Source organism: Oncorhynchus mykiss, chromosome 7, assembly GCF_013265735.2.
Source record: "Oncorhynchus mykiss isolate Arlee chromosome 7, USDA_OmykA_1.1, whole genome shotgun sequence".
Lineage (NCBI taxonomy): Eukaryota > Metazoa > Chordata > Actinopteri > Salmoniformes > Salmonidae > Oncorhynchus > Oncorhynchus mykiss.
The window spans coordinates 56,167,296-56,194,795 of record NC_048571.1 but is presented as its reverse complement, the minus strand read 5'-3'; the positions used below and the strand labels follow the sequence as shown (position 1 = coordinate 56,194,795).

At 44.1% G+C, this 27,500-nt stretch overlaps 1 protein-coding gene across 8 annotated transcripts in view; it reads right to left on the bottom strand.

The window, feature by feature from the left end:
- Positions 1-27,500, bottom strand: part of foxp4 (forkhead box P4) — a 188,193-nt gene that overhangs the window by 101,064 nt on the left and 59,629 nt on the right. For 7 of the 8 annotated variants that reach the window (XM_036983565.1, XM_036983567.1, XM_036983568.1 and 4 more), the window contains exon 2: positions 11,306-11,486. In XM_036983565.1, the coding sequence (XP_036839460.1) occupies positions 11,306-11,476 (171 nt within the window). In that variant the 5' untranslated portion in view covers positions 11,477-11,486. Of the gene's footprint in view, positions 1-11,305; positions 11,487-14,525; positions 14,732-27,500 lie in introns of those variants that run through there. The other variant, XM_036983566.1, reaches the window with a different exon arrangement.

The following is a 27,500-nucleotide window of genomic DNA, read 5'->3' as shown; positions in this document are numbered from 1 at the left end:
ATAATCAGCTTGGTGGACCTAGGCTAAGAGAGAGAGGGAGGGACAAAGAGAAATAAAGGGAAGGAGGGAGAGCGAGAGAGGTAGAAAGTGAGTGAGTGAATGAATGAGAAAGAGAAAAAAGGATAGAGAGAAAAAGAAAAGAAAAAGAGAGAAAAATCCCAATCGAATAAAAAATAAGAGGGTGAATGGGATCCTTGGGCTGCTCAAAGGCTCCTTTGGAAAAAGCTGTAAATTCTGTTTATTATCCCCCATAAATATGACATCCCAGCATTCCACAATTAGGCCTCAATGTGTGAAAAAATCATAAAACAGGAATATGGATTATCAGAGCGAGGAAGGGAAAAAGACGGAGAGCAGGAGAGAGACACGTGGAAGGCATTCATCTCCATGCACGTTTCATCTGAGCAGGAGTGTGTGTGTGTGTGTGTGTGTGTGTGTGTGTAGGAGTGCATGTGTCTTTAATCCACATTGTCAGTATTACATGATCTTTAAAGAAACCCCCCACTCTGTGACGTCGTCTGTCTCATTTGAGGGCTCCCGAGTGGCACAGCAGTCTAAGGCACTGCATCTCAGTGCAAGAGGCGTCACTACAGACCCTGGTTCCATTCCAGGCTGTATCACAACTGGCCGTGATTGAGTCCCATAAGGCGGCGCCCAGTGTCGTTAGGGTTTGGCCGTGGTAGAATTTGTTGTTAACTGACTTATCTAGTTAAATAAAGGTTAAATAAAAAACATAAACTTGTGTTTAACTGAATAAACCATTAGTGTGTGTGTTGGCTCTTCCCTAACCTGACCATATAGCAAGTGTATAAATATTTATTCCTAACCCCTAGGCTGTCTGACTGTTCCCTCTCCCCTAAACTCTCAGTTGCACACAACCCCATATCGTCATTGATGGAGGCTTCTAAGGCCCAATCCTCATTTGAGATAACGCACATTTTAGCATCAATATCCTATTGACATCAATGCATGATTTGCTCTCAAGTCAAGGGGAGTGCTCAAGTCAGGATTCTGAGTTAGGATTCTGAGTTAGGATTCTGAGTTAGGATTCTGAGTTATGATTCTGAGTCAGGATTCTGAGTTAGGATTCTGAGTTAGGATTCTGAGTTAGGATTCTGAGTTAGGATTCTGAGTTAGGATTCTGAGTTAGGATTCTGAGTTAGGATTCTGAGTTAGGATTCTGAGTCAGGATTCTGAGTTAGGATTCTGCCCATAGTGGATAAAATATATACAGAAAGTGAAAGGTGAGGATGAAAGGAAGAAAGAAAAAAGAGAGAGTGAGGAGAGGGAGGGAGGAGACAGACAGGGAGATAAAGAAAGGGGCCCCTTTTAAGAATGCAACAGGAAGTGGGCACTATGGATGTCCCTTTGTATCGTCGTGGTAACAGCAGTGGGTGTACTGTGACACTAGGCAACGGTTCCCCCCTCCCCCCTCTCACCTAGACCCCTGTTCCCCCAACCTATGTGACCTCTGGTGACCTGTGGTGACCCCAGACACAAAGTGTGAGGGCAAGGTCAGAGCACGGGAATGCTTTTAGGAGATGACATCACTCCAACACAGACTGGCCCACAATTTACCGCCCAAAAACACACACACACAGTCACATACGCACACAGTCACATTCGCACACAGTCACATACGCACACAGTCACATACGCACACAGTCACATACGCACACAGTCACATACACACACAGTCACATACACACACAGTCACATACACACACACGTTCACACCCAAGCACACACACAGTCACATACACACACACAGTCACATATGCACACAGTCACACTCGCACACAGTCACATTCACATACACATACACATACACACAGTCACATACACACACAGTCACATACACACACACGTTCACACCCAAGTACACACACAGTCACATACACACATAGCCACATAAGCACACAGTCACATACACACACACACACACACAGTCACTGGTGTTATTGAGGTTTCTATGCTTTGTCAGAATCACCTCTGTCCAATCAGAGAATAGATATTAGAACTGAGTTTAAACATATGCACACACACCCCTCCCTCCTCTACCCGGCACACTCTGTTCTAGCCAGCCCTCCTTCTCCATCCTCTGTGCCTCAGCCCTGTCCAACTATCCCTCTCTCCCTGACCTGGAAGTGAACCTGAAGAGAGATTTTGACCCCACGGGTGGGATCTTGCGTGGAGCCCCAGATCGAGGGAGATTATCAGTGGTCTTGTATGTCTTCCATTTCCTAATAATTGCTCCCACAGTTGATTTCTTCAAACCAAGCTGCTTACTTATTGCAGATTCAGTCTTCCCAGCCTGGTGCAGGTCTACAATTTTGTTTCTGGTGTCCTTTGACAGCTCTTTGGTCTTGGCCATAGTGGAGTTAGGAGTGTGACTGTTTGAGGTTGTGGACAGGTATCTTTTATACTGATAACAAGTTCAAACAGGTGCCATTAATACAGGTAACGAGTGGAGGACAGAGGAGCCTCTTAAAGAAGAAGTTACAGGTCTGTGAGAGCCAGAAATCTTGCTTGTTTGTAGGTGACCAAATACTTATTTTCCACCATAATTTGCAAATAAATTCATAAAAAATCCTACAATGTGATTTTCTGGAACTTCTTTTTCTAATTGTCTGTCATAGTTGAAGTGTACCTATGATGAAAATTACAGGCCTCTCTCATCTTTTTAAGTGGGAGAACTTGCACAATTGGTGGCTGACTAAATACTTTTTTGCCCCACTGTATATGGAGGAAGAAGGGGGGGAGAAGATAGATTTCCAAACTCAAAGCTTGTTCTGAAACGGTCATTGTTTCACCCAATGTTCCCCTAACTTCCCAGGGCACGAATGACCTAACTTCAATCTGTCTCTGACTCTCTGTCTCTGTCTCTGAGTGTGTGTGTGTGTGTGTGTGTGTGTGTGTGTGTGTGTGTGTGTGTGTGTGTGTGTGTGTGTGTGTGTGTGTGTGTGTGTGTGTGTGCGTGTGTGTGTGTGTGTACGTCAATTATGCTGACTGTGTTTTAGTCTGAAATGTGAGTCACTCTCTTTTTCCTTCCTTATTTTCGTTTACAGTTGAGTGGCACTCCAAGAGGAAATGGCACTTCAGTGGCAGTGAGCTTCACTTTTCTCTCCCTCGGTCCCCCCTTTCTCTCCCTCCCTCTCTCTTTCACTCTCTCTCTTTCTCTTTCACCCCCTGCACAGTGGGCTGGCAGAGACCCAGGCTTCTGCAGCAGGTGGAATGTCAGAGAGAAAAAGGGGGGAGATAGAGAGAATGAAATGAAGGGGGTAATATAAAAGAGAGGGAGGGATAGAGGTACTGGTGAACACTTAGTGATCAAGCCTACATTAAAAATACTAGACTAAGGGGAAAAAAATTAAGGAACGCGAGGGAGACACCTGGTTCTCGTCAGACACACACGCGCACACACACACACACACACACACACACACACACACACACACACGCACACACACACGCACCCATGCATGTGAATAAGCGCACACAGAGTGCTTTGAGTTTTGGGAGGGATTTGTCTGGTGATGTTTGTAACCTGTTATGCACAATTTAACATACAGTCCTGTGGAATCAACCTCCTCCTGCTCCCTCCCTCCTCTCACCCCTCAGAGAAAAAGGGAGCATCATGCTGTCTCTCGAGAGGTCATCTGGTCAGGGGTAGAAAGTGATAGAGCAAGAAAGAGAGAGAGAAAGAAAGAGAGAATTTTAAGTGAAGATCACTTAATAGATTGAGAGAGAAAAAAACAACATGCAGGAATCCTGGCTTTGTGAGAGAGGCTGGGGGCTCCACTTGTGTTCACTCCTGGTTCTTCCTCTCATACGCGCTCTCTTTCTTTCTCTCTCGCGCTTTTCTTTCTGGGTATGGGGTACAGCTTGAGTTGTTCCATCTCCCTCTGGTCTCGGGGTGGGGAGGCAGGACTTCCCCCCTCTCCTCTGTCCCCTCTCTTTTCTCTCGTTCTGTTCTTTCTGGAGAGGCAGACAGGGCACATTCCTCAGGGAGGCCCAGGCGCCCTTTTCTGACACGTCTCAGAAATACACCCCTCCCTACATCCCCCCACCCCCTCTCCCTCTATCCCACAGCCTTCCCTCCCTCCACCATTCCCCCGTCCATCTCTCTCACCCTCTTACCCACTCCCCTTATGTTACATCTACCTGCCTGTAGGGACTCTCTCGCTCTCTTTCTCACACACCCTACACTTTTACACTTTCACTCCTCTCACTACCTAGGGCTGGGCGGTATACAGTATTTCACAACACTGACTTTACAAAACATTAGCAACACCTTCCTAATATTGTGTTGTACCCCCTTTTGCCCTTAGAACAGACTTAATTTGTCGGGGCATACGCTACAAGGTGCCGAAAGCGTTCCATAGGAATGCTGGTCCATGTTGACGCCAATGCTTCCCACAATTGAGTCAGGTTGGCTGGATGTCCTTTGGGTGGTGGACCATTTTGGATACACACAGGAAAATGTTGAGCGTCAAAAACCCAGCAACGTTGCAGTTCTTGACACACTGAAACTGGTGCGCCTGGCACCTACTACCATACCCCGTTCAAAGGCACTTCAATCTTTTGTCTTGCCAATTCACCCTCTGAATTGCACACATACACAATCCATGTCTCAAGGCTTAAAAATCCTTCTTTCACCTGGATTTACTTGGTGAGTCTATGTCATGGAAAGAGCAGGTGTTCCTGATGTTTTGTACACTCAGTGTAGATACCGGTATTTATGGACCAGTTTGGGTATTTACTGTACCTTTTATAACGGTATTTCAATGTTTGGTTTGTTAATGTGATACACTTTCTCTCTCTCTGCTCTCTCTCTTTCTTCATGCCACTTTCCACACAGACCACCTCCCCTGTCACTCAAAGAGCGCTGTTGTTGTTGCTCCACCATTTTCTATTTCACCTTGATTTAACCAGGTAGGCCAGTTGAGAACAAGTTCTCATTTACAACTGCGACCTGGTCAAGATAAAGCAAAGCAGTGTGACACAAACAACAACACAGAGTTACACATGGAATAAACAAATGTACAGTCAATAACACAAAAGAGGCTATATACAGTGTGTGCAAATAGGTAATATTAGGGAGATAAGGCAATAAATAGGCCGTAGTGGCGGAGTAATTAAAATTGAGAAATTAAACACCGGAGTGATAGATGCGCAGAAGATGAATGTGCAAGTAGAGATACTGGGGTGCAAAGGAGAATACAATTATGGGGATGAGGTAGTTGGATGGGCTATTTACAGATGAGCTATGTACAGGTGCAATGATCGGCAAGCTGCTCTGACAGCTGATACTTAAAGTTAGTGAGGGAGATATGAGCCTACAGCTTCAGTGATTATTGCAATTTGTTCTAGTCATTGGCAGCAGAGAACTGGAAGGAAAGGCAGCCAAATTAGGAATTGGCATTGGGGGTGACCAGTGAAATATACCTTCTGGAGCGTGTGCTACGGATGGGTGCTGCTATGGTGACCAGTGAGATATATCTTCTGGAGCGTGTGCTACGGATGGGTGCTGCTATGGTGACCAGTGTGCTCAGATAAGGGGGGACTTTATCTAGCAGAGACTTGTAGATGATCAGGAGCCAGTGGATTTGGCGACAAATATGAAGCGAGGGCCAGCCAATGAGAGCATACAGGTCGCAGTGGTGGGTAGTAAATGGGGCTTTGGTGACAAAACGGATGGCACTGTGATAGCAAATTGGATGCAGTCTGAGTAGAGTGTTGGAGGCTATTTTGTAAATGACATTGCCAAAGTCAAGGATCGGTAGTATAGTCAGCTTTACGAGGGTATGTTTGGCAGCATGAGTGATGGATGCTTTGTTGCGAAATAGGAAGCTGATTCTAGATTTAATTTTGGATTGGAGAGTTTACAGTCTAACCAGACAACTAGGTATTTGTAGTCAGAACCGTCCAGAGTAGTGATGCTGGACGGGTGGGCAGATGCGGGCAGCGATCGGTTGAAGACAATGCATTTAGTTCTACTTGCATTTAAGAGCAGTTGGAGGCCACGGAAGGAGAGTTGTATGGCATTGAAGCTCATCTGGAGGTTAGTTAACACAGTGTCCAAAGAATGGCCAGAAGTATACAGAATGGTGTAGTCTGCGTAGTGGTGGATCAGAGAATCACAAGCAGCAAGAGCGACATCACTGATGTATACAGAGAAAAGAATCGGCCCGAAAATTGAACCCTGTGGCACCCCCATAGAGACTGCCAGAGGTCCCGACAACAGGCCCTCCGATTTGACACACTGAACTCTGTCTGAGAAGTAGTTGGTGAACCAGGCAAGGCAGTCATTTGAGAAACCAAGGCTGTTGAGTCTGCCGATAAGAATGTGGTGATTGACAGAGTCTAAATCGATAGCCAGGTCGATGAATATGGCTGCATAGTATTGTCTTTTATCGGTGGCGGTTATGATATTGTTTAGGACCTTGAGCGTGGCTGAGGTGCACCCATGACCAACTCGGAAACCTGATTGCATAGAGGAGAAGGTACTCTGGTAGGTAGGATCTGGTCGGTGATCTGTTTGTTAATTTGGCTTTCGAAGACCTTAGAAAGGCAGGGTAGGATAGATATGGCTACGTAACAGTTTGGGTTTAGAGTGTCTCCCCTTTGAAGAGGGGGATGACTGTGGCAGCTTTCCAATCTTTGGGGGATCTCAGACGATACGAAAGAGAGTTTGAACAGGCTAGTAATAGGGGTTGCAACCATTTCATTTTAGAAAGAGAGGGTCCAGATTGTCTAGCCTGGCTGATTTGAAGGGGTCCAGATTTTTGCAACTCTTTCAGAACATCAGTTATCTGTATTTGGGTGAAGGAGAAATGGGGGAGGTTTGGGCGGTTGCTGTGGGGGTGCAGGGCTGTTGACCGGGGTAGGGGTAGCCAGGTAGAAAGCATGGTAAAAATGCCAGGTAAAAATGCTTACTGAAATTCTCAATTATTGTGGATTTATCGGTGGTGACAGTGTTTCCTAGCCACAGTGCAGTGGGCAGTTGGGGGGGGGGGGGGGGGGGGCTCTTATTCTCTATGGACTTTACAGTCCCATAATTTTTTGGAGTTTGTGCTTCAGGATGCCAATTTCTGTTTGAAAAAGCTAGCCTTAGCTTTCCTAACTGCCTGAGTATATTGTTTCCTATATTCCCTGAAAAGTTGCATATCGTGGGGGCTATTCGATGCTAATGCAGTACGCCACAGGATGTTTTTGTGCTGGTCAAGGGCAGTCAGGTCTGGAGTGAACCAAGGGCTATATCTGTTCCTGGTTCTACATTTTTTGAACGGGGCATGCTTATTAAAGATGGTGAAGAAAGCACTTTTAAAGAATAACCAGGCATCCTCTACTGATGGAATGAGGTCAATATCCTTCCAGGATACCCGGGTCAGGTCGATTAGAAAGGCCTGCTCGCAGAAGTGTTTTAGAGAGCGTTTGACAGTGATGAGGGGTGGTCGTTTGACCGCAGACCCATTACGGACGCAGGCAATGAGGCAGTGATTGCTGAGATCCTGAAGACAGCAGAGGTGTATTTGGAGGGCAGGTTGGTTAGGATGATATCTATGAGGGTGCTCGTGTTTACGGATTTGGGGTTGTACCTGGTAGGTTCATTGATCATTTGTGTGAGATTGAGGAGCTTAGATAGTAGGACGGCCGGAGTGTTACGCATGTCCCAGTTTAGGTCACCTAACAGTACGAGCTCTGAAGATAGATGGGGGCAATCAATTCACATATGGTGTCCAGGGCACAGCTGGGGGATGAAGGTGGTCTATAACAAGTGGCAACGGTGAGAAACTTGTTTCTGGAAAGGTATATTTTTAAAAGTAGAAGCTCGAATTGTTTGGGCACAGACCTGGATAGTATGACAGAACTCTGCAGGCTATCTCTGCAGTAGATTGCAACTCCGCCCCCTTTAGCAGTTCTATCTTGTCGGGAAATGTTATAGTTAGGGGATGGAAATGTGTGCTAAAGCAGTGAATAAAACAAACTTAGGGAGGAGGCTTCTAATGTTAACATGCATGAAACCAAGGCTTTTACGGTTACAGAAGTCAACAAATGAGAGCGCCTGGGGAATGGGAGTGGAGCTAGGCGCTGCAGGGCCTGGGTTAACCTCTACATCACCAGAAGAACAGAGGAGGAGTAGGATAAGGGTAGGGCTAAAGGCTATGAGAACTGGTTTCTGGGCGCGGAAGAATAGATTCAAGGCAAAATGTACAGACAAGGGTTTGGTAGGATGTTAATACAGTGGAGGTTAACCTAGGCATTGAGTGACGATGAGAGAGGTTTTGTCTCTAGAGACACCATTTAAACCAGGTGAGGTCACCACATGTGTGGGAGGTGTTTGTGCAACAGTATCTTCTAAATCAAAGAGGAATAGGCGATGCATTAATATGTTAGCTACATGAAGTAGCTAAGAGAAAACATTTAATGTAGTCAAAGATTATAGGGTACCCTAGGAAACACTGACCAACACTTTGGTTCCTACCCTGTCACAATAGCTCCTCCCTGGCTTTCTGAGTTCGTTGTCATGTCAAACACTGTATTCAAAGTGCCCACTATTATAATCTAACTATAGAATTTGAATAATCATTATATTTCCATGATTTCAACAATTCACACAAGTCGCAAGTCAAGTAGTAATTGCAATATTTGGTTAAAAAGAAGGCATATTTTTTTGCCTATATTGTGCAGTCCGAAAATGATCAAATTAGTGCATGAAATGCATTTTATTTTTGAAAATGCTGAAAATAATTTAGGGTTTAAGTTTAAGTGAACAGTATAAAACAATCAGAATAGAGAAAGACACATTGAAATGACTTAGATGTACAGTGTATGTGTTGCCATCATAGGGTCATGAATAACTCATCAAGCAAAATGAAAGCACACTTTTATAATTGAAAAACAAAACACCATCTAATACCATCATTTAATACCACAATTGGGATATTATATTTTGGCCATATCGCCCAGCCCTATCAATACCCTTCCCTCACTTTACCCTGCGACCTGCTGCTCTGACCAAAAAGAGAGTGAAAGAGAGAGAGAGAGAGAGAGAGAGAGAGAGAGAGAGAGAGAGAGAAAGAGAGGCCGTGGAGGGGTTTGACGGCTGGAGATGGCTGTGATTTTTCCCAGGCTCCCAAGGGGCCCAGGGAGAGACGGCATTGTATTCTGACAACGCCGCCTGTGAAGAGCACTGTGTGTGTGTGTCTCATGATTTTACATGTGGAATATCACACAATTTCACATGTGTAGTTTCATGTTATCAAATTAACTTCATATAACATAACATGATCACATGAAAACACACACACTTCACATGTGATCACGTGAAATTCATGTGTTTTTTCTGTAAGGGGTGTGTTTGTATGTGCGTGCGTGTAAAGAGTCTCAGTGGTTCCTCTCTGTTTCAGTGCGTCTAAACAGGGTGTTTAACCACCTACACTGCTCTGTACTTCAGGTGGATGAGGAGATTAGAGGAGGTTAGGAGAAAAAGGGAAAGAGAGAGATAAAGGGGTAGAAAATGGGTATTTAAGGTATAGCTGTGATATCAAAAGGACCATGCAATGCTTACTGGCACGGAACTCAGATCTGGGCTGGAGAGGGGGGAGTGGGGTGTATTGAGTGGTGATGACAGGAGAACATAAATACACAGATCACTGTTCTACTCTTCATGGAGCGAAAGAGAAGGAGAGAGAGAGACAGACAGATGTAAATATCTCCATTCCATCATGGTATGATAAATTAGATACACAGTAGAGATTCTGACTAGACCGACTGTAACTCCAGGAACTAGAGGAACGGTTGAGATTCCCTTCCGTCAAGCAGAGAGGGCGCGAGAGAGGAAGAGAGGGAGAGGAAGAGAGGGCGCGAGAGAGGAAGAGAGGGAGAGGAAGAGAGGGAAAGAGAGAGAGAGAGGGAGAGAGGAAGAGAGGGAAAGAGAGAGACAGGGGAAGAGAGGGAAGAGAGGGAATGAGAGAGGAAGAGAGGAAAGAGAGCGACAGAGGGAATGAGAGAGGAAGAGAGGGAAAGAGAGAGACAGAGAGAGAGAGTGAGAGAAGAAGAGAGGGAAGGAGAGAGACAGAGGGAATGAGAGAGGAAGAGAGGAAAGAGAGAGACAGAGAGAGAGAGTGAGAGAGAGAGGAAGAGAGGGAAAGATAGAAAGCGAGAGGGTGGTATGTTTGAGGTTGGTAAGGCATATAAGGGAGGAAATAACCACTGCATACACACACAGACGCACACCCAGACACGCAGGTGCAACAACACAGAAAAAAAGAGACGGGGCCACAGAATAAAGAGCTACTTGTGTGAGGTACGGCTGAGGGTTTGTATCCAGTGCTGGAGGTTTCAGAGGAAACAGAGGGAGGATGCAGTCAGAAAACCAGGGAGGAGGGAGAAGGTAGAAAGAGAAAAGATAAGAGTGGAGAAGTAGAAGTTCTCATTTACATAATCCACCCTCATTATAACCACTATAGTTACTCTGCTGCTCTTTTCATATAGGGGCCTCAACTCAAATAATGTTATCCTGTTTATAGGCCTATCTACAGTATGTGCGTGTGTGTGATGTCACTAGTCTGGCAGTATAGAGAGTCAGGGAGGAGGAATTTGGGGATCTGGGATAACGGGAAACAAATGTGGATTTTCAGCCAAGTAACTCCAGGAAGCACGGAAATTCTATCTGATACAGTGGCTAGGGGAGGGGAAACACTGACGCACCAGGGGGAACTAAAACAGCGCAACACCAACCACATCACGCTATTGTGTCACCAACCTTGAAATAAAACACACACATACACAAGCTTGTCCACACAAACCCACACCAATAAATACAGTGTTTTTCAGTTATCAAATGCAAACACACACACACACACACACACAAACACACACACACACACACACACACACACACACACACACACACACACACACACACACACACACACACACACACACACACACACACACACACACACACACACACACACACGCGCCTTAATGAAACAAGTCGTTTCTCCAGTGGAGAGAGTGAAAATGAAGTGAAGATGATGCAATTTGTCACATAGTTAAAAGCTTCCAGGGATCTGACTGCAATAAGATGGACATATGTTTTATTTGCCATCTATATGTCAGCACGTCTTCTCAACATATTGGGAGAATCAGAATTACATCATGTAAACGACTGTACATAGTTCTTCTAAACAATAATAATATATGTTGCACATCTGTTGGGTGTTAGACAACTACTCAAACACACACAGGCGCACAAGCACAAACAACTGAGCATGAAGTGCACACACACACACACCTGTTGCTGCTGGAGGTGCAGTAGGTCCACTGGGCTGATCTCCCCATTGTTGTCTCCGTTGGACCCGCCTTCTCTCCCTCCCCCGCCATCCAATTGGCTGCTGAGGTTGCTGACTCCGTTCTGATTGGAGGTCGTAGTTCGAATGGTCTCAGAGGCTGATTCCACCATCATCACGTGGCACCTGGGAGCGAGGGAGGAGAAAGAAAGACAAACAGAGATTAGGTGACGGTGAACGAATGCAGCCATGGGTCAACGAACAACAGAGAGAGAGAGAGAGAGAGAGAGAGAGAGAGAGAGAGAGAGAGAGAGAGAGAGAGAGAGGGGACACAGTGTTGCTCACACACAGATTTGACTGTAGGGCCAGGGGTGAGGGGATGGGGGTGAGTGAGAAGGTGATATATGTGTGAAGAGGGACCAAAGGTAAGTGGGGAGGAGAGGGCTTAAGAGGACAAGGGAGGAGGGAAGGAAGAGGGCAGCCTGATGTTTGGCCTGTAGGACTAATGTCAGGGAGGGGCTGCAGGAAGGGAAGATGCTTCAGTGTGATTTGAGGTTGTCAGCTGATGTTGCGGTGAACTAATACAGTTTGTCCTTTACACCACATACTCATGACTAAGCAACACATACACAGCCCTTTGTTTTTCCACATATATTCTATTAGCAGCACCCCCAGCGATCTCACCTGCTCTTGTCTTGGAGAAAAATAAAACATTAATTCTCTCCGAAGGCAGGTGGAACACACATACACACACAGGGTTTCTCACACAATGGGCGGAATGCCACCATATGGAATGTTGTGCCCCCCTGGCAGAAGCAAACACAGAGAAAGTTTATTTCTAAAACTGGTTGCAGAAATCAGAGATTGGGCTCATCATTAACAGTTCACAGGCCCAGCTCATCTGAAGATTGTTGTGTTTTCCAAACGTCTCTCTTGTTCCTTCACTTTCTCTCTGTTTCTGTCTCTCCTTCCCACTCTCCCACGCTCACGCTTTCTCTTAACGATGGCAAATGCATCCCCGCTCCCTGTGTTAGCGAGCTTTGTATTTTCAAAACCAACAACAAACTCAGGAGGGGCGCGTTTTGTTGTGTTTGTCGAAGGAGAGCGTTCTAATTAGAGGGACCCTAAGAACACGCATCAAACATCCTCCCCTCAAAGACAACCCTACTCTGCACACACACACACACACACACACACACACACACACACACACACACACACACACACACACACACACACACACACACACACACACACACACACACACACACACACACACACACACACACACACACACACACACACACACGCACGGCATCTCTGGTTATTGTCAAAAGTTGTGCTTTTTGACAGACGGCTATTGGGAGTTGCGTGGCTCTTTAAGCCTTGTCTCTATCTCTCAATTCAATTAAAGGGGCTTTATTGGCATGGGAAACATATGTTTACATTGCCAAAGCAATTGAAATAGATAATAAACAAAAGTGAAATAAACATTAAAAAATGAACAGTAAACATAATACTCACAAAAATATCCAAAAGAATAAAGACATTTTCAAATGTCATATTATGTCTATATACAGTGTTGTAATGATGTGCAAATAGTTAAAGTACAAAAGGGAAAATAAATAAACATAAATATGGGTTGTATTTACAATGGTGTTTGTTCTACACTGGTTGCATTTTTCTTGTGGCAACAGGTCACATCTTGCTGCTGTGATTGCACACTGTGGTATTTCACCCAGTAGATATGGGAGTTTATCAAAATAGATATTTGTTTTTTAATTCTTTGTGGATCTGTGTAATCTGAGGGAAATATGTGTCTCTAATATGGTCATACACTTGGCAGGAGGTTAGGAAGTGCAGCTCAGTTTCCACCTCATTTTGTGGGCAGTGTGCACATAGCCTGTCTTCTCTTGAGAGCCAGGTCTGCCTACGGCAGCCTTTCTCAATAGCAAAGCTATGCTCACTGAGTCTGTACATAGTCAAAGATTTCCTTAATTTTGGGTCAGTCACAGTTGTCAGCTATTCTTCCACTCTGTACTCTCTGTTTAGGGCCAAATAGCCTTCTAGTTTGCTCAGTTTTTTTGTTAATTCTTTCCAATGTGTCAAGTAATTATCTTTTTGTTTTCGCATGATTTGGTTGGGTCCAATTGTGTTGCTGTCCTGGGGCTCTTTTGGGTCTGTTTGTGTTTGTGAACGGGACCAGCTTGCTTAGGGGACTCTTCTCCAGGTTAATTTATCTGTAGGTGATGGCTTTATTATGGAAGGTTTGGGAATCGCTTCCTTTTAGGTGGTTGTAGAATTGAACGGCTCTTTTCTGGATTTTGATAATTAGCGTGTATCGGCCTAATTCTGCTCTGTATGCATTATTTGGTGTTTTAAGTTGTACACAGATAATATTTTTTTGCAGAATTCTGTATGCAGTCTCAATTAGGTGTTTGTCCAATTTTGTGAATTCTTGGTTGGTGAGTGGACCCCTGACCTCACAACCATAAAAGGAATTTGATTCATCCTAATTGGTATGTCGAATTCTATGTTCATTTTGATGGCATAGAAGGCTTGTCTTACCTTGTCTCTCAGATCGTGGAAGTTACCTGTGGCGCTGATGTTTAGGACAAGATATGTATAGGTTTTTGTGTGCTCTAGGGCAATGGTGTCTAGATGGAATGTGTATTTGTAGTCCTGGCAACTGGACCTTTTTTGGAACACCATTATTTTTGTCTTACTGAGATTTACTGTCAGGGCCCAGGTCTGACAGAATCTGTGCAGAAGATCTAGATGCTGCTGTAGGCCCTCCTTGGTTGGGGACAGAAGCACCAGATATTCAGCAATCAGTAGACATTTGACTATTGTCAAAAGTTTGGACACACCTACTCATTCCAGGGTTTTCTTTATTTTTTACTATTTTTTACATTGTAGAATAATAATGAAGACATCAAAACTATGAAATAACAGACATGGAATCATGTAGTAACCAAAAAAGTGTTAAACAAATCAAAATATATTTTATATTTGAGATTCTTCAAAGTAGACACCCTTTGCATTGATGACAGCTTTTGAGTCAACGAGGGGCACAATCTCTGTCTTTTGTGTGTCCTCAGTGGATGTGTGGGGGTTGTCAGGAGAGCTATCAGGGGACCTGACAGGGGGGCTGTTAGGAGGAGGTGGGATTATTGTCTTTTATTTTTTGGCTTCAGAAGTAGGTTTAGACTGAACATTACTCACTCAGTGTTGTGTTGGGTGGTATTTCCAGGTTCCGCTGTGTTTGTTCTGCAGGTTTTGGTATGATAGAAGTTTTGTTTTTGATAGTCCTTGGTAGTAATAGTCCATTCAAGTCATTTTGTCCAAAATCAAGGTTTTAGGTCTGGAATTTTGATTTGGATTGAAGGTTTTGATGTTAAGGTTAGTATCCTGTATAAGTCCTTGTGAAAAAATTCAAGTTTAAGAACTCAATACCTCTCTCTCTCTCACTCTCTCACTCTCTCTCTCTCGCTCTCTCTGTGTGAGGTGAAGACAGTTATGTGTGGCCAGTAGTCTACCTCCCTCCCTCCAGAACAGGTATAGTAGCTGATCCTATGTTGTGCTGAGTGCATTAGAAGGTCTTTAAGGGTCTTCAGGCACAGATTGAGTTTCCTCCAGACTGTACAGCTCATTGACTTCATCCCACAGCAGACGCTTCATACGCCTCTCTAACCATGAATCACTGTCTACTAGCTATCACTGCCTCTCTCTCTACCGCATACCTCCAGGAGTGGAAGAGATAGAGAGAAAGAGAGAGAGAGTTTGCAGAGAGAGTATGGAGGTGAACGAGGGTTGAAGGAGGGACCTGTCACTTTTATACAGGTAGACACACGCGTACGCATGAACAATCACACACACACACACAGGGCTGTGTGGTACACTATGGTGCTCTAATGGGTGTGTACTATGTCATATCCTGTAATGGGTGTATATAGCTATAGTAATAGGAGGTCAGAGGAGAGGCACAGGCATAAATCTACCTTTGATTAGAGCTGCGAGACAGACAACGCAGCACACACACATCGCTTTATGTGTTTCTGGCAGAGCAGAAGAGCTTCCTGTGCAGAGGCCTGCCCTGACCTGTTACACACACACACACACACACACACACACACACACACCAAACCCCCTGCAGCTGAACCCCTGACCTGAGCACGAGCAGGAAGAGGCATTCCCACTACCCTGGAGAGAGGGAGGGATGGATAGATGGAGGGAGAGAGGAAGAATGAGGGAGGGAGAGAAAAGGGAGGAGGTGTACAGATCAGAGAGATACATCATGTGTTTGGGATAGATGGGGAATAAAGTGTTCTTCTCCATTTTAGTTGGGATGGAGGATAAGAGAGAGAGAATGGGACTGAACATGCCACAGAGATAGGACAGCGAGAGAGAGAGAGAGAGAGAGAGAGAGACAGAGAGAGAGAGAGAGAGAGAGACAGAGAGAGACAGAGAGAGAGAGAGAGACACAGAGAGAGAGAGAGAGAGAGAGAGAGAGAGACACCCTGCTAGAGTAATATACGCTGACACACACTTCTCTCTGTTTCTCTCTCTAGTATGAGCAGGTCCTCATGTGTAATTGATGAAGCTGGGTGGATCTTCCAATATGTCCTGTTGCTACAGGTAGCTGCTGCAACGGCTCCTTAGTAAGAACTAGGGTTTCAAAGCTACCAGTCATTTACTAAAGTTAATGGAATCATCTGAAATGTTGTTAATTAACAGGTCATCTATGGTAGCGTTGGTCATTTATACTTGAATGACTTAAAACAAAAGTATTCATATAAAGTATTAATTTGATCTATTATAATTTGATATTTTATCTACCACATGGTCTATCCACTAGACCAGAGCTCTCCAACCCTGTTCCTGGAGAACTGCCGTCCTGTAGGTTTAAGCTCCAAATCTAATCTATTGCGCAGCTGATTGTAATAACTATCTGGCTGATAAACTGAATCAGGTTAGTTACAACTGGGGTTGGAGAGAAATGCTGCAGTAGTTCTCCAGGAACAGGGTTGGAGAGCCCTGGTCTAGCAGATAGACCAAATGGTTCAAGAGAAAACAGCCTCAATGAAAGAAAAAAAAGCATCTAATCAGCAATGGTATTATTTTCAAATAACTCTGCAACTCATTCAACTATTGAAATTCTTCACAACTGCCAGCAGTTCAACACCAAATAATTAAAAACAGACATATATAAGTAAAAAATAAATAAATAAAGTCTATAAAAAAATTATATAAAGGATATTTAATGCTAAAAACCTCCTATTAAACACCAAAGGTTTTCCCTATATTGAAGGTTTATATTTCGGATAATGTTTTACAGCTTTGTAATTCAATGTTTATTTAAAATCATATTTATTTTATTATTTTATATATTTTATGTGATAAGGCCACACACAGGGCCAGAGATAATTACAGACACCTGTGATAATCTGAAGTACACAAAAAGGCCACTAGATGTCCTCTTACAAAGGTAAAAATAACTTGAAAGCTAAAAAGTTCCCATTAATATACCCTCCCTTTACAACCCTAGTGAGAATCTGCTAAAAGGCCTTGTAGAACGCAGGGAGGAGGAGACGGGTGCATCCCACCCGCAGCCACTGATAACCCTGTATGAGTGATCAACACTCATAAGATAGTCATCAGATCAAGTCTGGTCTCCCAGCCCTATCCCTTCGTAAAGCTCTTTCCTGTCCTACGACAATACCAGGATCACTGGCTAGCTGTCTGGGAGCAATGGAGACAGGACAGTATCCTTCCAGAACTTTCTCTTCATTATCATAACTCTCTCTCACACACACACTGTCAGACACATTCTCTCGGGAGGCAGACAGGTTGTTGACAAACTGGTTAAGATTTGCAGCTCCAGAACAGGAATGAGGTTTTAGTCAACTACACACATCACAGCTTGAAGTAATACAACAGTACTGACCACTAGAACCAATAAGACACCAATATGCTGTTCCAATACACTACAACAACATATTACAACAACACACTATGTGATAGTACACAATGTAATGCCCCAGCTAACCCCTGCTCCAAATCCCAACCCATTGTCAGTGTTTATTTATTTTACCTTAATCTTTCCCTCGCTTTTCCTCTTTCTTTGTCTTCTTCTATCTCATCCCTTGTTCTCTTTCAGGACAGGTTCAGATGCCTCTCTGTGGCACATCTCTGATTGGCTCTACTCCTGCACACCTGCAGTCAACTCCTCCCCCTCCCCGTATGTGTGTGTGTGTGTGTGTAGTAGTAGTTGTGTGTGTATATGTGAAGTGTATGCGTGTGTGTGTCTGTGTGTGTGTGTGTTTACAGCAGCTTACTGGGTTATTAAGTCTTTATCATGTTAAGCCTCATGTGGGAATATTTATACTGCTCCCTGAATGCCTGTTTCCTCGCCTTGCATCAGCTCCCAGGAACGCTGCTTATTAATACAGGGAACCAGGGAGGGAGGAGGAGGGAGGGGTGTGGGGGGAGTAGGGTCTGTGCCAACACATCTCCACATCTCTCTCTGTCTGTCACTCTCTCTCTATCACCACTCCGGCTCTACCTTTTTCAGTCTATGCCCCCTTCTCTTTCTGTTTTCTTCCTCTTATCTGTCTCCCCTCTCTCTCCTTCAGGCCACTGAAACAGAGCCCCTCAGTGGAGTGTGCAGATTACAGTTCTGCTCTACTACAAACATACAAACTGAAACTCAGTCACAGGCGCGCGCGTGCGTGCGTGCGTGCGTGTGTGTGTGTGTGTGCGTGCGTGTGTGAGCACGCGTACTGGATCTGGAGTCTGAGGTTCACTAGAGCATCTCTAACCCTGGTAAATATAAACGCCACAGCATTTAGATAACCCAGTCACCCAACTCATGCAGATAATACCATAAACACACTCTCACTCAAACACTAGTCCCTAAGGGCAGCTAGAAAAAGACACATATTGAGAACCTACCACCAGCATGAAGACTGCTCTGCTCTCCAGCATTCTGCTGTGTTGTCAGGCTTCTTCTATATTTTCTTAAACAGAGTGTGCATTCCAGAAATGTCTATCTAAAATAAACAAACAGCTTTGTGTTTGAATGCGGTTTTCTCTACTCTGAGACCTATATGTGTATGTGAGTACATGCGGGTGTGTAGATAAATGAATGCCGGTTCTTTGTTTGTTTGAGTCACCAGAGGAAGGACAGGGTGTGTTTATGTGAGCTAGACCGCAGGCCAGAGGGCAGGTGTATGTGTGTTTGTGTATATGTGAGAGAAAGAGAGAGAATAGTGTGTCCATATGGGCTGTCTCTGGCCAGTAAACCTGTATTTCCCTCTCTGCCCTGCACTTCCTCTGTACCCTGCCTGTCCCATCACCATCAAAGACCTCAGGCTTCCCTCTCGCGTCCACTCAGCCTGCTGATCCTCCCTCACCTCTCCACTCTCCTCCCCCTGCTCCACATTAGGACAGGCTGGAATGTTCTGACAGTAAAGGAGAGATCCTCGCTTGAAGACTGCTTAGCTGGGCACTCAACCATTCCTCTTTTATATGGGGGGGGGCTCTGGGGATACACAGAGATGCACGCACGGACACACACACGGTCACTCTCTAGCCATGGCACACTGCTACACTTGGCATTATTTTTCTGTGTGTGTGCTCAACCACCCAAAAGACCAACACTGCAGCACAGTCGACTACGTCTCCTCCCTGCTCCCGTCCTCCTCTCCTCTGTCAATGGGAATAAAGAAAGGAAGAGGAAAAAGAGAATATCTGCGTGGCATTTTTGAGCTACTGAAGATTAGCTTCAATAAAAGAAGATGAGGTCAGAGGAAAGCAGAAATCCCCAAACACACACTTGGCCAGGTACTCATCCACTCACTCCCTCTTTCATTATTCAGACATCGCTCTCTCCCCCTCTCTTCTTTCCTCATCTGCTACAGAGTGGATATCCCTTCATTCAGCCCAGCTGTCTCTTTAGCGAGTTGATTGGTTGCTAGCAGCCATATAGCTGCAAGCTAAAGGCCAACGCTAGCTGTCTCAGGCTGCACCGGCCCCTCTCCAACACTAGCAAGTTAGCCTTTAGCGCACGGCTAAGCTAATGCTAGCTATCACAGGCTCTGTTGGCTTATAACCAGTGCTAGCAGGTGAGCTGAATTAGCTGCCAGACAGACAGGAGTTAGCAGAGAGCTTCGGGTCAAGGGTTTTCAGGCCGGCTGGACGGCTTCAAAGGGCCTCAGGCCTAGAGAGAGACAGACTGTCCTGGCCTCTTCCTTACCCAGCTGATTCAGTCTAACATATAAAGGTCTTTCTATAAACTAGTGTACCAGTGAGGATTTCCTACACTAGACAACTTGTTTCAGCAGTTGATAAATCAATGTGATAATCTGCCAATGTTTACATGAATATATAAGGGGGATCATAGCTATATTAAATGAAATTCAAGTTGATTTAAACCTATGTTTAACCCTTTATCATGGTTGGTGTCTTGACGGATTTGACCAAAAATGGTGTGACATAAAACATAACTTTTCTGTCCTTGCATTTATGGCAGTGTAAGTTGTTGTTATATCATATATTAATCATTAATCAGTTCAATTAGACATTGAACTTGAACCCTGTAATAATACTGGATCTAGCTGTTGGACAGCTTTTTGTATAGACATCTCAGAAATGTAGTGTAACTATGTCTCCTTATGCTGAAAACAGTTTCATGGACACACAAATCCAAAATGATGTATGTGATTGCAAAATCGAATGCTTCTAACCAAAAGAGTCACCTTACCTTAATACTTAAAACTTAAATCCTAGCTGTCATTAACATGATTCGTCAGTAATTATGCATAATATTGGGTGTGCATTTGGTGTCCAGCTGATTAGTTAAGCGTGATATTTTCACACATCATCATCTGATCCAGGAAGTTATTTTTCTGAATGACAGTCAAGTAATGAACAGCTGTTGTGATAGCGCATATATATATATATATATATATATATATATATATATATATATATATATATATATATATATATATATATATATATATATATATATTCTTCAAAGAAGCCACCCAATGCCTTGATGAAAGCTTTGCACACTCTTGGCATCCTCTAAACCAGCTTCCTGAGGTAGTCACCTGGAATGCTTCTCCAACAATCTTGAAGGAGTTCCCACATATGCTGAGCACTTGTTGGCTGCTTTTCCTTCACTGAGGTCAGGTGATTGTGATTGTGGAGGCCAGGTAATCTGATGCAGTACTCCATCACTTTCCTTCTTGGTCAAATAACCCATGCACAGCCTGGAGGTGTGTTTTGGGTCATTGTCCTGTTGAAAAACAAATTATAGTTCCACTAAGCGCAAACCAGATGGGATGGCGTATCGCTGCAGAATGCTGTGGTGGCCATACTGGTTAAGTGTGCCTTGAATTCTAAATAAATCTCTGACAGTGTCACCAGCAAAGTACCCCCACACCATCACACCTCTGCCTCCATGCTTCACGGTGGGAATCACACATGTGGAGATCATTCATTCACCTACTCTGTGTCTCACAAAGACACAGCGGTTGGAACCAAAAATCTCAAATTTGGACTCATCAGACCAAAGGACAAATGTCAATTGCTCATGTTTCTTGGCCCAAGCAAGTCTCTTGTTCTTATTGGTGTCCTTCAGTAGTTGTTTCTTTTCAGAAATTCAACCATGAAGGCCTGATTCACGCAGTGTCCTCTGAACAGTTGATGTTTAGATGTGTCTGTTACTTGAACTCTGTCAAGTATTTATCTGGGCTGCAATCTGAGGTGCAGTTAATTGCCGATTTCTGAGGCTCTAATGAACGTATCCTCTGCAGCAGAGGTAACTCTGGGTCTTCCTTTCCTGTTGCGGTCCTCATGAGAGCCAGTTTCATCATAGCTCTTGATGGTTTTTGCGACTACACTTGAAGAAACTTTCAAAGTTCTTGAAATATTCCACATTGACTGACCTTCATATCTTAAAGTAATGATGGACTGTCATTTCTCTTTGCTTATTTGAGGTGTTCTTGCCATAATAAGGACTTGGTCTTTTACCAAATAGGGCTATGTTCTGTATACTACCCCAACCTTGTCACAAAACAACTGATTGGTTCAAACACATTAAGAAGGAAAGAAATTCCACAAATGAACTTTTAACAAGGCACACCTGTTAATTGAAATTCATTCAAAGTGACTACCTCATGAAGCTTGTTGAGAGAATGTCAAGTGTGCAAAGTTGTCACCAAGGCAAAGGGTGGCTACCTTGAAGAATCTACAATATAAAGTATATTTTGATTTGTTGAACACTTTTTTGGTTACCACATGGTTCCATATGTGTTATTTCATAGTTTTGATGTCTTCACTATTATTTTAGAATGTAGGAAATAGTAAAAATAAAGAAAAACGCTTGAATAAGTAGGTGTGTCCAAACTTTTGACTGGTACTGTATATATAAATATATATATATATATATTAAAGCTGATCTATCCCCCCCAAAAAAGGGGAAAAAATAGTTTGCTAGGAATGTCTAGAATGTGCCTTGTTCATTATGTGGGTGAAGACAGCTGTACCTGGATCCACGTAGGATCTAATATCCCTAGCTAATTGATATTGATCATCTGTTGTTGTCTGCTTGATTTACAGCAGGTCCTCTTTGGATTTAACAGACAAAGCATTAAGGTAATACATTTATGTTTTCATATGTTTTTGTGGCTCGGATTGGACAGTATACTGTGAGTGTAGGATAGACTATTGCGCAACACCCAAAGCTATTCATGTGAATTATTCTGGAGATAATGACAACAATATGATCTGCTAATGAAATAACATGACAAATACATGTTGTTTTCCATGTTTCACCTGCAATTTTAAACAATAAAAGGGGCTTGAAGTAGTCTACTTGAACTTGAATTGGGAGCTCAGAAATTCAAGTACTGAAATAGGTCTCCCCTCCCCTGTGTCTCCCCCTCCCCTCGTCTCCCCTCCCCTGTCTCCCCCTCCTCTCCCCTGTATCTCCCCCTCCCCTCTCCTGTGTCTCCCCCTCCTCTCCCTTGTCTCCCCCTCCTCTCCCCTGTATCTCCCCCTCCCCTCTCCTGTGTCTCCCCCTCCTCTCCCTTGTGTCTCCCCCTCCTCTCCCCTGTCTCCCCCTCCTCTCACCTGTATCTCCCCCTCGCCTCTCCTGTGTCTCCCCCTCCTCTCCCTTGTGTCTCCCCCTCCTCTCCCCTGTCTCCCCCTCCTCTCCCCTGTGTCTCCCCCTCCCCTCTCCTGTGTCTCCTCCTCCTCTCCCCTGTGTCTCCCCCTCCCCTCGTCTCCCCTCCCGTGTCTCCCCCTCCCCTCCCCTTGTCCCCCCTCCCCTCCCCTTGTCTCCCCTCCCCCTGTCTCTCCTATAGGAGAGGAGACTTGTGAGGAAACACGTTTCATTGCGAACCGTCACAATAATAATCTACTGTAGTTAAAGGACAAATATAATGATCAAGGCCAGGGACTGAACTGACAGAGAAGGGAGAGGAGAGAGACAGAGGAGTAGGGATAGAGAGAGAAGTAGCGGAGGAGGGACAGGCAAAGGGAGCCAGCTAGAAGAGGTGTGTGCCTTGAACTGAAGGAGACAATAATAAAAAGTTGATATTAAAAAAGAACACGCACCGACCCACAACCTAGAGTCTGGACTGGCCATATGGTGCTTGGGCTTTCTGAGCATGTGTGTGGGGGTGTGTGTCCGCATGTGAGTGTATGTGAGATTGTGGTTCTTTGAAGACAAAGTCCCTGTTTGCCGAGGCCATAAAGATTACAGCTCTCAGTCAGGTGGGCTTAGGAGCCATAGGTAAACACACACCACATTCCACACAGATGAGATCGCTCCGTGTGTGTGAGTGACCCAGGCAAACATTCACTCCTTCCTCAACCCCGACCCCTCTTTTTAGAGTGCAGTAAGTGATTTACCAGTTTGCCCGTAGACTGCTAGAAGCCCAGCTAGCATATTTGGTTCCATGGAAGTTGTGGGAACCCTGGAAGTTTTCCTGGAAGGTTTTATTAAAGAGAACGTCAATTATAGACTATTTGAAGATAATTAATTAATGTTCTGAGAACATGTTTTCAATAAGACTTTTAATAACACTGCTAGCTTAAGTTAACCGTTTTCAACTCCAAGCACAGATAGGACACATGGAAATGAATCGTGCAAACACATTTTTTTTGTAACAGTGTCAATCCTATGATCTTCTGTTCTCTATCCATGGAAACAGTCCACTGCACCACCAGGATGGCGCTAGCATGCTGTATTTTTTTTAAACATACAGAGCTGTTGATTTGAGTCTATTCAAACACACCCCATTTCAAAGGAAACAAGCACTCATTTAGATCAGGTAGGGCCAATTAGTGGGCGCGGCCAACACACCTGAACACACTTAACAAGATAGAGGATAGAGAAATGTTTGTTGACACTGCGAATGGAATGTTTATGTTCTTAAATAATATTCTTAGAATATTCTTTGAACGTTACTAATGTTTTGTTGTGTTTTTTTTATGTAAAGTTTCTTAATGTTCTGACGACATGACTTTAAATAGAACCAGGAGGAAACCTGCAGAAAACGTTATGCTGAAGTACTGAAATTCCCACTTAAGAAACAAGGTTCTCAGAACGTTATGTGTTAGCTGGGAGTGGTGCTCTCCACATACACACACACACACACACACACACACACACACATACACACAGACAAATATTTGGAGAAGGAGCAGGCCTCTCACACACCTCATTTATCTTAGGTAAAATCACGAGTCCTACACTCTGAAGAATTGAGGGTTATTAGTGTGAGCGTGCATGTGTGTGTTGTGTGTGTGGAATGTGAATGTGTGTGTGTGTGTGTGTGTGAGGTATAAGGGTCAAGACATCGGCCGGTTGAACATCCTCTTGTGATCATGAGAATGAATAATCCCCTCTGCCCCCCCTCTCTCACCCTCTGCCCCCCCCCCCTCTCACCCTCCCTCCTTTTCCAGTATTAGGGGGTAATAGCAGGGTAAGGGCAGGCTATGACAGTCCACAGTGTTAATACCCAGATTGTATTTAACATGTCAGAACAGAGGTTAGGGAGCGGGGTAGAGAGGGGGAGAGAGAACAGAGGTTAGGGAGTGGGGTAGAGAGGGGGAGAGAGAACAGAGTTTAGGGAGGGGGGTAGAGATGGGGAGAGAGAACAGAGGTTAGGGAGGGGGGTAGGGAGGGGAAGAGAGAACAGAGGTTATGGAGGGGGGTAGAGATGGGGAGAGAGAACAGAGGTTAGGGAGGGGTGTAGGGAGGGGGAGAGAGAACAGAGGTTAGGGAGGGGGGTAGGGAGGGGAAGAGAGAACAGAGGTTAGGGAGGGGGGTAGAGATGGGGAGAGAGAACAGAGGTTAGGGAGGGGTGTAGGGAGGGGGAGAGAGAACAGAGGTTAGGGAGGGGGGTAGAGAGGGGGAGAGAGAACAGGGGTTAGGGAGGGGGGTAGAGAGGGGGAGAGAGAACAGAGGTGGTTTCTTTATTACCATCAGAAACCAGCTTGCGCGCCACTGAGCAATTAGCAGCTAGGTCCTATGAGACGCCTTTATTAGAATGACCTTCAGATGGAGCGAGAGAGAGGCATAGAGAGAGAGAGAGATAGAGGGGGATGTGGGAGAGGTGGGTGAGTTAGAGGGATGACTATACCGGTGAGAGGGTGGGCAGGGAGGGGGGAAGAGGGGGAAGAAGAGAGGGATGATGCCTAAGACAGAGGAGTCAGCTGGTCTGAGGACAGAGGAAGGTGTGATTGTGAAGAAGAGGAGAGGTTAAACGGAGGGCCACGTGGTACTCCATCAAAACTGTTATCCACATCTCTGTGACGCCAAAACAAAATGATACGTATTACACTGTGAACACGAAGAGTGATACAAATGAGGGAAGCAAGAAAGCAATGAAGGAAGAAAAAGTCAGAAAGAAAGAGACAGATCCTGACGTGTTTGTGTGTGTGTGTGTGGTGTGTGTGTGGTTTGTGTGGGGGTGGGGGGGTGTGGTTTGTGTGTGTGTGTGTGTGTGTGTGTGTGTGTGTGCATATTACAGCGTCGGAGAGTAACAGGTGTCACATGAATCAAAAGACAGACAGAAGATGGGTGGTACTAAAGCATCCTGCATTAGAGAGCGGCTCGCTCCCATCGCCTGTGTGTGTATGTGTTTGTATGTGTCAAGCCTGTCAAAGTGTGTTTGGTTTTGTTTATCTCTGAAGAAAGCTCTCATAAAATAGAAGGCTTCTAAACCAAACTGAATCCCCCTTTGTTTCAGGGTTAAACGTCTGCCTGCTTGTTGTCTAAGTAACTGTCACATTAGTCTGTCAGGAATAAATGTGCTTTTTATAAATGTTGTCACAGCCTTTCATATATTCAACATATCTCTCCATGTGGAATAAGCAGTGTGATATGATATTTTCCCCCAGTCCAATACAAGGTTTGCTGTATGAATGGATCACTTGTGTGAAACATTAAGTTAGCCTTCTCTCAGCCTTGTGGAATCATCAGATCCTTGCTCCTGAAATTACTACATCCCTCTGCAAATATTGACCTGGATATCCTACACATTCCACTGTGGCAACTCCATAAACTTAATTACGCAGATGGAGCAACCTTTCATTATTTGAGTAGGAATACTATGTACAATTCTGGACATTTAGCTTTTCTTCCCCCATTGTGGAAACGAGGCTGGACTCAGCTATATTAATTCATGTAATTGTGCTCGTCAAATGCCTGAGGCGAAAACAGATTTTTATTTAGCAAATCAAAATGGTTACGAGGTAGTGAAAACAAATACACCGATTCACCTGGAAAACTGACTTTATAAAGTGCTGAAGTGGGATTTAAAAAACGAGGGCGTAAAATGTTTTAATAAACGGACAAGATATAATTTTATTCATCTGCTTTCAAGTCGGTCACTTTGCATTTCCCAGTTAATTAATAGATTGGATCAGAGAGGGTTTAATCAAATATAATTGAATAAGTCCGTAATAAAAACAGGGCAGACTTTAAAGGAGACATGCGGGGAAAACGATAGCATGTCCACTTTTCAAATTAATTGAATTTTAGTACTTTTGAACTTGGTCCAAGGCTTCACTGCAGTAATTAATTCCCACACCATATCCAAAAAGTGGCAGAACAAGATGATATCTCCCCCCCCCCCCTCACACACACACACACACACACACACACACACACACTATTCCCTCTGTTTTTTACACCTCAAAGGGGAAAACAAGGAACAACCAGACCTAGTCAGTAGTGACAGTCTATATTGTTATTCTGGTAATTGTTAGTTTTCTGCGATTCCTTTTTGCTTTTCTCCATGTTTTTGTCTTTTGGGACAAAACTAAAATATTAATACTTTCTAAGGCGGTTCTCATTGAATAAAAAAATGTCTCTTTTATCATTTAGAAGAGAAAGAAAAATCTTTGTTAAAGTGATATGCATGCTAATTAATAGGAGTAGAGAGAATACCGAGAGAAGTACTACTAATTTGAAACCTACTAATATTAATAGAATAATTGATGGTGCAATATAAATAAATGAATAGAGTAATTCATTTGAAAAAGGGATGCCGTCAATTCAATTGAGAAAGGACATTCATTTCCCTGCTGAGGCCTTTATCACAAGAAGCAAAGGATGAAGGAGAGAAAGACAAAACTAAACATGCACTGTTCACTTTTAAAACACATGAATATTTCACTTTGCCAATTCAAAATTCACCAAGAACAACTTGTATTGCCTGTGTTTTCATTTGTACTTAAGAATAAAGTCTTTTTTTGAGGATGAAATTGCGGCCACGCTGTGAAACATTGGCGTTTTTAAATCAGAACCCACACCCATCTTCTTCACCCCAATCATTTACCATAACGCGATGGGAGAGAGAGGGGGAGAGAAAAAGAGAGAGGGAGGAAGAGGAGTGGACTATGTCATTACCATCTGTATTACTCCTCATTAAAATACCCACATCAAAAAGAAATACCACTGCAAACAGTGTGTGTGTGAGCACGCGCCTGTCCGTATGCAAAAGTGACAAAAAAGAACAATATAATTGGAGAAATGTATGCAGTAATAATAGGTATTCACAAAATGATAATTCATATTAAACAGGGAGCATAAAGCCAGCCTCATTTGCATGTTTTAGATTATATGCATTTGAAAAGTAATTTCCGCGGGGCATATGAATGACATTAATTCCCGCG